Source organism: Rhipicephalus sanguineus, chromosome 5 (genome assembly GCF_013339695.2).
Source record: "Rhipicephalus sanguineus isolate Rsan-2018 chromosome 5, BIME_Rsan_1.4, whole genome shotgun sequence".
Classification (NCBI taxonomy): domain Eukaryota; kingdom Metazoa; phylum Arthropoda; class Arachnida; order Ixodida; family Ixodidae; genus Rhipicephalus; species Rhipicephalus sanguineus.
Genome location: NC_051180.1, coordinates 29,376,415 through 29,387,200, shown reverse-complemented (window position 1 = coordinate 29,387,200; position 10,786 = coordinate 29,376,415). Strand labels below are relative to the sequence as shown.

Below are 10,786 nucleotides of genomic sequence, written 5' to 3'. Positions count from 1 at the left end.
ATACGGGAGGGACGTGACGACAACGGCGACGGCAAAAACCCCGTCGAGACGGTCTATACAATTGCTATCGCAATAAAAAGGGTCCATACACAATGGACGGATGCGCGATGGGCTTAGCTTTTCATGATCGGTTATATTGTCGTTCTTTCTATAAAAGATGTCGAAATTGTCAGTTTTTTTTCATGGGTGCATATCTATCTATCTATCTCTATATCTATCTATATCTATCTATCTATCTATCTATCTATTATCTATCTATCTATCTATCTATCTATCTACTATCTATCTCTATCTATCTATCTATCATCTACTATCTATCTATCTATCTATCTATCTATCTATCTATCTATCTATCGCCTACGTCTGGGACTTCCGTGGTGTCTTCTTAAGTTGTCGCATACCAAAATTTCCACTGGAAGGGCATTCGTGTATGACGGACACAATGAAAGGTTAATACAGGAATATATCTCGCGCTTATTACTGTACTCACCAGTTCAAGACGAAGAGGATTGGCGTTGCACACTAACAAAGAATTCGTATAAACGCCAGAATACAAGTGGTTAGTTACTTAATGGAACGGGTTAGTACTATGCACTAACTTAAGTGCTTTGACAACCTTCACCCTAAATGACATACGTGTCTTCATCAGAAATGCAGAACACAATTAATCATGTCCGAAAGCTAACGGCAACGACATTATCCGCCTTGTAAGTGAAACTTAGTGTCGACCGTTGGCTTGTATTTATTATAGAATATGTTTTCGTATTCCTTAAATGAATGCCCATCCAGTTCTGTAATAAATGAAATTTAGGGTTTCAATGTCATGTCGAAATGTCTCGCGTTTATTATTGCGCTGACAATATTTTTAGCTCAATGTTGCAGTTGCGTTGACGTCAGATCACTTCGACAGTTTTGCTTAAGCTGAACTGTTCCAGTAGTTAAAGTTTCGCCATTAATAACTATTCATAGGTTAGGCCAACCTTCGTCAATCGCAGTATTTATTTCTATGATGCGTGTTCGCAACACTACCCTGTAACTCATCTGTGGAAATTTTCTTAAACGAAAACTTTGTTTTCAAGAAAGCTTTCTAGTTGCTAGCATCTCTGAAAAATAGGTCTAAAATAATCAGGTCATATAAAAGCAGATACAGAATTATAAAACATCAATAGCACGACACGAAATGAAAGCCTAACACACGACACCCCCAATGAAGTATTAACGATAGTTTATTCGCGGCAATATAAAATTATATTGTAGAGCACCGGTAGAAACTTTCTTAAGAATTATCTGCAATGAATATCTGCAACGCCCTCGTAATACGCTTCACCGGACTTTTCATTTTACCGAATATCTTAACCCGTTTTTCTTGCATTGTTACAACAGCGTGTAGGCTATGTCCTTGTATATGGTAGCAAAGACGCCCTTTGTATTTGCTGTACCACACACACAAAGTATTACGCCCGTTGGTTGTCCTTGAAAGTGTAAAAAAAGTTCATAAGCTTTTTGAGCCGGTATACAACTTGGCGACTCCCAATATAGTTACTGCGTAAGCTTATTCTGTGGATAATGGCGAATGACTCTCTGTGCTGTGTTTGCATTCCGCTGCCTGCGGATCCACAGTCCGCACAGGAGAGAAGGCGACTATCGCTCACGCTTAGCTAGAGCAGCGAGGCTAGAAATGTTGAACTTTGACAGCGATGCTTGTTTCATTCTCGCCCCAGGCCGTATGCACGCGCTTTTGCGGTGCAATAAGGGCAAGCGAGTTCAAATGCTTTTCACATTTTAATTTTAAATGGGTATGCGGAGGATGTCTTGAATCATTCCAAGTACGGCGTGTACAACGCAACACCTGCAAGAACATTAACAATTGAAGGGGTCGCAATGATGCACTCAACCAAGGGTATGCGGTTTGCCGCCACTGGAAGCTGGTGAACCTGCATTGTTTATTTCGCCTAAAGACATGAGTACCTTGAGTGCCGATTTTACGTTGGCTATATTCTTAATTTACATACACGCTAGTGTATTGAGGTACCTGGTAGGTCGACGATATGCATATTACTATCAAATATACACAAACACGTTGATCATCGTTGTAAGACTTGAATCAAATCCAAAAAGGCGCTACTCCATGACTCCTTCACATAAAATGGATTCTCCCAATGCGCCGTATCTGCGGGAATGTTTAATTTGTCGAATTCTAAAATAATGGCATAAAAGCAATCTGTGAAAGAGATAGTTGCCGTCCATGCTCAAAACGTCATCTGTCTTTCAGTTCTTCTGCGCCTGTAACAATGCCTTTATTTCCTAGAAACCAAATAAAAAAGAAATGAAAAGCACCTGGTTAGGAACCGTTGAACACTATTTCACTTCGTGTCCTTTTTTACAGCCTTAAAAATACCTTACTAAAGCTACAAAATTCTCAAAAAGGTGTTTCCCAGTGTTTTCAATGAATATATTCTCTACAAATTCTGCTCCGATTATAGTATTTGAAGATTAGAACGCTGTGTGATAAGTAATAACGCAATTGGGCTAAATACATCAAGCACCTTGGCTTGGTCGTTCACTAAATAGATAAAATTGACTTGCTCCATTACTTTGCTCCTCTGCAGCTGCGAGGCGTTTGCATTTTTAGCTGCTTGTTACGACACCGTATGAAGGAATTTAGCAAGCCTTTCTGGCATGTACGAGAAACGACGACCACACCATCGGGCCACTTTTCTTGCAGTACAAGTCGCGCCACTCGGGTAGGTGAGTCGACAGCGCCTCCAGGAATGCAGGCTTCTCCCTTTCGCTTAGAAGCGTAAACGCTGGATTAGCTATCTGGAACAGTCCTGCGCAGAAACCAAAGAGGGAACGATGACGGCCTGATAAATGCAAGAGGTTCTGTTAAACCAGAGTTAGTAAGAGTCAGCCATTCACAATTATATTCAGATTCAGGATGCTCCCAGAAAACGCAATATGAGTTCACATTTACATTTACAGGTGTATCATGTAATCCGGAAGGAGCATACAGTAAAAAGGAAATAATGCAATCAAGGTACGTAATTACCAGGAACAAGTAGCACCAAACATACGAATGCCTTTACCATATATTTCAGTTCATTCTCTGAGATCAGATACGTTCCGTAAATATTTCGCGACTTTAGCGTAAAATACGGCTAAGTGGCGGGGGCCTTTGCAGAATGGGCCGAGCTGCTCGGGAACACGAGTTTGTTCGGAGCTCGCACTACGGCGGCCATGAGAGGAAGACATGTAGACATGTAGACATGTATGAAGACTCGGAGCTCACACGTGGCGCGCCATGGCAGCGCTTGTAAAAATGGCTACAACAATGATCATGGCGTCACAAATCCATGTGCGTCATTTGCGGCAATTTTCAAAGGAACACCGCGTGCGAACGCGCAGCGCCGGCACTCAGTCAACATTTCAACAGTGTGGCAACATCATCGTGATTGTAGCGCCATCTTTTTGCCACTTGGACATCGCGCATCCCACGGGCGTGTTCGTGGGCGTTTGTCCTTTTTCGGGTTCTTTCGTTCCACCAGCAGCATGGAAATTTCCACTGTCGAGGGCAACAAGGGCGCACGCGCAGCACTCTCGTGCAGCTCATTTCGCATCTATAAAATATTACAGATCAATAAATGAGCAGGTTACTGCGACTTGCATTTCACAACTGAAGAGTTTTTTGTAGTAACGAATGAGTAGAAAAAATCTCCACAAAAAAGTCAACAGTAACATTTCTTGCCGCAAATGCCACCAGGGGTGCTTGCTTCATGGCTGTGAGTGGTATGTCGTGAGTGCGGTGAAATTGAATGCGATACATCGTAGACACGTGATGATATAACCTTTAGTTCATCATGCGTGTGTGCATAGTCTGTGCGATTGAGCTCACAGATGGATCGGGCCGCTCGCTGGCGTATCGGCGGGAGCACAACTCCTCGACAAGAGCAAACGCCGTGGGCGGACCCGATCTTCAGCGCGGGCGTCTGCCAATCAAAGCACTTCACGCGCAAACTCGGGTACAAACTCGTTGGTTCTGCGGAGGCCCCAGTTCAATTCGTGATGATCATAGTGACGGTTTGACTGTCAAGCGTTTTGTGCGCTGGGCGTAGCGCCCAGGGCACGAAAGAGCAGCAGCTTCTTTGCATATCAAATATGTCGGCAGCTTGCACCAATTGCGCAAGGTTGGAGACCTCAGCGGACCTTGTGATCACCAAGCTTCTTTCAGCTTTTTACGTAGCTCGTCTACTCAGTCTGCTCGGTCTGCTTCGGAGGAAAGACCGCGTCAGCTCGGTCTCACTTTTGATGGCATAATTAGCTAGGTCTTAATGAACATGATACTGCTTAGCTTTGTTTTAATTGGGTATGGCTAATTAACGCGACAATAAAATTGTAAGAATAATGATATTAATATCTCTGGTTTAACGTCCCAAAACCACGATATGATTATGAGAGAAGCCATAGTGGAGGGCTCCTGACATTTCGACCACCTGGGGTTCTTTAACGTGCACTTAAATCTAAGTACATGGGCCTCAAACATTTTCGCCTGCATCGAAAATGCCGCAGCTGTGGTGGGGATTCGATCCCGCGACCGTCGCCTTAGCGTCGAGTGCCATAACCACTAGACCTTCGTGGTGAGGCAACACGACATTAATTACGCTGTTTATTAGCAATGTCCTAATTAGCATGCATCTAATTAGTATACTACAATTTAGCATACCATTAGTGAGTAAGGTCCTAACTAGGTTACCTTTATTAGGGACTATGCGGTTCTTCTGCACTTACCAAAATAAACAGCACCTCGTCATTCAGCATTAAGACTTTCGTTATAACCACTGGAGCACGAACGAACTTTATTTTTAATAGACATAATGAGAAGGAACATTCTTTTTTCGCATTAAGAAAATACCATTTCATAATACCAATAGCACCATAGTTCCGTCAGACATGCTTTGTGATCCGGAAAGCGACCAAAAAGGACATGCTGGTGGCAACGGCCCATTAAGGTTAGTGCTCTAATTTGCCGCGAAGGCCTTGATTTTAATGAAGTATGCAAGACCTTACGGAATTTTCTGTCTATAAAATTCAAGTGTGCTGCCTTCTGTGAATGGGAGGAATTAAATGTAGCAAGTTTCTTGAAATTATATTGAAACAATTCGCACGAAAGTACGAAACAATGCTTTGGAGTCTGAGAAGCCGTTCTTGCACTCCAGTACCACCGTTGCGGCGCGAAATTCAAGAATAAAACTATGAACGTTATTCCACCGTCTCATAATAGATCTAAGGTCGTGATATTGCGATGATTCCGTTCTGAAAGCGTAATTTATCAGTACTAACGAACAAATGATTTGCCTTATTGTCCGTGAAATTATTTGAACTTGTAATTTCGTAATGCGCAATTCCAATGTTCTATATAATATAAGACTACGTACGTTTCTCGAGGGAAGTATTTCGCATAAAACTGCTGAAGCGTGGTAAGGTGGGCGAGTCGGTATTGGTTCATGGTGGATCCGCGTAAAAATAAAACGGAAGAAAACACGAAATAGGAGAAGAATATACAAAGGGGTGCTGACTATCAACTGAAGTTTTATGGAAAAACAAGCCATTTTAAAGGAAAAGAAAACAAAACAGAGAACAAGACCGTGGAAAGGTGGGAGGGGGGCATGGTTGGTGCACCACCAGTTTTTGTTGATGGGGGTCCTACATGTAATTCTCTTCTACTTCCCCTTTCCATGGTCATGCAATCTACGTTGTTGTTTTTATTACTTTTCCTTTACATTGGCTTGGTTTGGACAAACCTTCAGTTGATAGTCAGCGCCTGTTTCTGTATTCTTCTCCTCTGCCTTCTCGCCCGTTATTTTTTCGCTGATACACGATGAATAAAGGATGCCATTCTTGTGTAGTGATCGGTGTAGTTCTAAATGTTGTGCTAAATGCAGATACACTACCATGAAACTTGAAGAATGCGTAGTACGGGCACCCAGTGATTCCCGTTCGCAGAGTTCCCACCGCTCCGTTTACCAAACAGTGGATGATGTCAATGTTTGAGGTTAGCGTGTAGGGTGTTCCGACAGTAGTATAATCGTGTTAAGGAGATTCGTAAAATCGGTTGGTGACATGCGTGCTACTTTTTGATGCGCTTTATCGACTTCGTGCTTGTTACAGCAGTTGAGATACGTGTCGTGTGGAGCGAGTTCCGTCAAATTGTTCCAAGCATCATATGTAGCGGCGAAGGTGCCGGAAAGGAACCGGTGGGAGGAGCAATCGCGCGGTTGGCAAGGCGGTGGCGCCCTCTCTTGCTCGGCGAGGGCGTCAACCGCATGTTTCTGACTTCTTCAGCTTATTGGGAGCTGAAGAAGTATGAATTGTCAACTAGCCCACCTTTCGATACTTTTGAATGTTTCTGAGGCGTTTTGAGCGACATTAAGTTAAGTGTGCCGATTACTTCTGGTTATTTCTATGATATTATTTTAGACCTTGTTCGTTTATTTTACATAGGTTTTCAATATTGCTAGCCTTGGCTTAGGCATCTATTGGCCACTTCATTTTGAGCGTGATCACGCCATATGAGATCTACAAATGGACGACAAGCCAGTCCTATAAGGTGCTACTGATTTAAAAACTAGTCTCACCTTCTTGTGAGACATTTGGCATTCCAGCTATGTGCGGACTGACCAGCACTTCAGCGGTGTAGGGGATGAGTCCTGCCGAGGAGATAGCGGCAGACAGGTAGGCATGCTGTCCCTTTTGGTCGATTATGTCGTGGCTTGGTGGTACGCCTCGTAGAAGCACCTGAGAAGCAGATCATTTACATTGATGCAGCATTGGCGAAATAAGGTGTCTGTTTCTTGATGTGGCACTTCTATTTCGTAGTGTGCGTAATACGCGGTATGAAATATAATAGGCCAAAGCAAGCCAAAAGTAGTAGCAGATGGCTGCCAGAGATGGTAGATGTGCTGTCAAAAAAAAACAAAAAGACGAAGTTTCGCTAGAAACGTGAATCAGGGATAGTAATAGCAAACCCGTAAGTACCTGTTCATAATGCCCATTGGTAGTTTTATTTGCCTCCTAATTTACAAGTCACTTTCGCCAGCTAATGCAGTAACTGACGTGGCGTCTTGAGGGAACAGTCGAAAACGAAAGCAACTCCCTCGCTCCGTATGGCAGCTTTCACAACGACAGCGTGATGATCAGCGCAGAATTACGCAAACGCATCGCGTCGCATTTTGCTTCTTTGAAATAACACGAACTCCCGCTATAGGCTTTCGTGCACAGAACAGAGGAAGTAACCAGCAATAGTTCAACTCGCTTAGAATTTAAAACCGCGGCGTATTTCTCACCAAATAAGGCCATGTCGTCTGCCTTGTATGATAATGGCTGCGTAGGGCAGCGACCTTATCGCCCCTGTTCACATTGAGAGGACGAAGAAAAACACACTTCAAATGTTTTTACCTCTCTCTCTCTCTCTGCACGCGTATGGTCCTATGCCTATAGGCTCGCCTGCCCGGCAGCACTCAGCACTCTTCCCTAGCACAAAGGCGCACGCTCCACAAGCACTTCTCCAGACGTTATTACGAGTGCTTTCCCTCAACCACCTTGCAGGCCAAGCCCACCGCGAAATAGTATCTCGTTATAATTGAACAGTGTCCACCACCGGACGCCGACGGTGTGGAGGTGATGTAGGAGCGCTCAAGCATGAAATTCTTACATCTGCATATTTTGACCAAGGCTCCAGGAGGCTCATCTGCTTGAAGGACTCCATCAAGAAGGTTCTCGCAAAGAAGAACAGGAGACACTCGCCACCAGGCACCAGCAGCGCTGCGATGTTTCGCAAAGCACACGACAGATCTTGGGACCATTGAAGAGTCTTGAAGGAGTACACCCGCTGGAAGGCACCGTACTTCTTCAAAAAAGGCGACACGTCCTCGTCCATGTCCAGGTAATCGTAAACTATCTTCTCGCTGGCATAATTTTCTCTGGCATACTTGAGCATGCTTTCGGAGCAATCGATTGCCACAATCCTGCGGAAACAAAGATCATTATGGAGGCTTAATGTGGTTCTGTTAAATGCGACAATAGTTGCGGTACTTTAATAAGAACGATGACATTAGCTGGTCATGAATACAGGTGGAGTGCTCAGACATGTTTTAGTAAAGTACATAACAAGAACCTGAAACTTACACGTAATTCAAATGTACGTGCACTGTGTACTCGCATTTTTATTGCTTATTTCACACAAATATGCACCGCAAACAGCTTTAAGAATCAGGCGACTTAGCTGTTGGCTTGTGTACACAAATGCGCTGCCTCATATTCATGCGCTAATTCAATCAATCAGTGAATAAAATAAAAGGGTGGATTATGCGATTAAGAAAATATATTAGAACAATAGTGGAATGACAGAGTAAGTGGCTTGTGACCGGTCGTATGACAAGAAAACAGCTGCTTTGGCCAATCCGTAATCTGAACAATACAGCTAGTCATTACGTATGAATGCTCAGCATTATACATAGGTACACAGGAGTCATACGTCAGTACTACAGACACCCAAGTAATGCGTACAATTAGTGAAATAAAGACTACATCGCGAAAACCCCAGGAAGTTCATGGTTATAATAGAAGTACCGGTTACATTTATTCTCAATATTTCTCGCAGCTTTTCTTTCGTGAGGCAACTCAGTCTACAACTTAGCCCCGATAAATTTCGTTAGATATTCCCCGTATACCTTGAAGCCGACACGGAGGCTGATTGCTGTTTGCATCGTGTGTTTAGCGACGGAAAAACGAAATGCCACGAAGTATACACTGCGTCAAAGTGCCGAAATCAGCGAGTTGGTGCTTATTCTTTTCGCACATCCAACGAAAAAAAAAATGATGGCTGATCCCTCCGTCATAGGAATCGGTATAACACGAAAGTGAAACGTGTGGTCACAGAAGTAGTTTATTGTTTATAGTGCATTGGTATATGAGAGCTTGTGCAATGTCTACTGTTGTTTGGCAGATATAGCGCAGCTTGATCGCATCTCACTCACGTTGATGCCTAGTGGCACATTTCCATACCGACGACTAACGCCCATGATCAGAGTTGAACCATTCTGGTAGCTGAAGTTTTTAAAATATACGTGGACACCGCATATGGGGGGGGGGGTGAATCCCGCGCAAAGATGGCATCAACAAGCATATATTAAACACTGCACTCGATATGCACTCCTTCAAAGCGTCGTGAAATGCGAAGAGAAACGCTACGCGCGTCATGTCTTCCCTCTAGCCTGGCCGTTACTTCTCACAGGGCGAGCGGAGAACGCGGTGCGACAGCCAGGCGAGCACTGGAGAGCTATTTTAGGGGCGAACCTCCTTAAAGGAGGAACCACCAGGTGGCGTAGAGCAGTGAGGACGTGCTCACATTGCGCTCCACTTCTTGAAACGCTTTCATGCGGAAATTTCACCCAAGCCCACCTAAAAAGTCCATCTTCGTTTTTGTGAAGTTGCGAGGATTCGAAGGACACCAAATTCTGGGACTTGAACCCGCTTCACGAGAAAGTAACAACATCGGAAGAAACTAGGTGCACAGACGCAGCCCACCCTAACAACGGCTTCGGTCGGCGGCGCGGGGACGCTCGCACGTGCGGGGTGTCCCTTACAAAAATATTTGGTAACATTAAGTTGACGGTCTAAAGACAATTGTTACTAGAACCTACCAACAATCAAAAGAGTGTCTACCAACTGTCTTTAGACGTCTGTACAAACAATCAATCAACGCTCTGGCTGCAATTGGCCACCAACTTTGAACAGACTCATGTTCATAGTTTGTCTGGTGACCTCGTAGTAACGCCCTATCAACAATGTTCAACAGACACTCTATCACTGTGAGCAAAAAAAAGCCGAGATGGGAGTAAATGGACTCGTCCTCTAGCGCACGCCCCTATGGGGGTTTTATATACTTCGTCCAGGGGAGTAAAAATTTACCCCCTTTAAGGACGGAGGTTTTGGATGGACTGAGGGGAGTATTTGTTTACATCCATAGGGGAGCTTTTCGCTGTCGCACCATGCGCCAGAGAATCTTTAATTTAATTAGCATCGAAACACGCAAACTCGATCACACGTACACAAACATGCACACAACATTCGCAAAGTAATACAACACTCACACTGACAACCGCTCGCCACCCGCTCTTCACAACCAAACTTTGGCGTATATAGGCACCACATCTTGACTTCCAATGTAGCTCAGATGGGACACTTCTTTTCCGTGTAATTAAGCAACAAACATTCATGGCGTACGTGTAAATTTGCGGTGGGCTTATAGATACCACTGAGGCACACCTATCTTTTACTAAAAATCTGCCTAATATTGAACGACTTTTTTTAATTAGTGAATTTTGCGGGAGCCTTTCTCATATATACGTCAGTAAGAAGGAGTCCTTCAGACGGTCTACATAAAAAAGTCTTTATACAAAAGTAAGAAGCAGGCCTTCAGACGGTCTACATCAAATAGTCTTTATACAAAAGTAAGAAGGAGGTCTTTAGACGGTCTACATAAAATAGTCTTTATACAAAAGTAAGAAGCAGGCCTTCAGACGGTCTACATAAAATAGTCTTTATACAAAAGTAAGAAGGAGGTCTTTAGACGGTCTATTGACAAAGGTTACTAGATCGCAAATGTTACTAGACGGTCACCAATGTCAATAGATGGTTACTAGGTGGTCTACTCAATGTTACTAGCCATTTTTGTAAGGGTGGCGACGTGTGTGTGCGTGGGCTGGCTAACAACCATACAACGCACTTT

At 43.8% G+C, this 10,786-nt stretch overlaps 1 protein-coding gene across 1 annotated transcript; it reads right to left on the bottom strand.

Annotated features, from left to right (window-relative positions):
* Positions 1 to 1,817: 1,817 nt before the first annotated feature.
* LOC119394593 (juvenile hormone acid O-methyltransferase) lies at positions 1,818 to 7,993 on the bottom strand. Its single transcript, XM_049415906.1, has 3 exons — positions 7,709 to 7,993; positions 6,633 to 6,792; positions 1,818 to 1,849 (listed from the first exon to the last, which is right to left on the bottom strand). Exons 1-3 carry the CDS (start codon positions 7,991 to 7,993, stop codon positions 1,818 to 1,820), a joined length of 477 nt encoding a protein of 158 aa, XP_049271863.1.
* Positions 7,994 to 10,786: the final 2,793 nt, after the last annotated feature.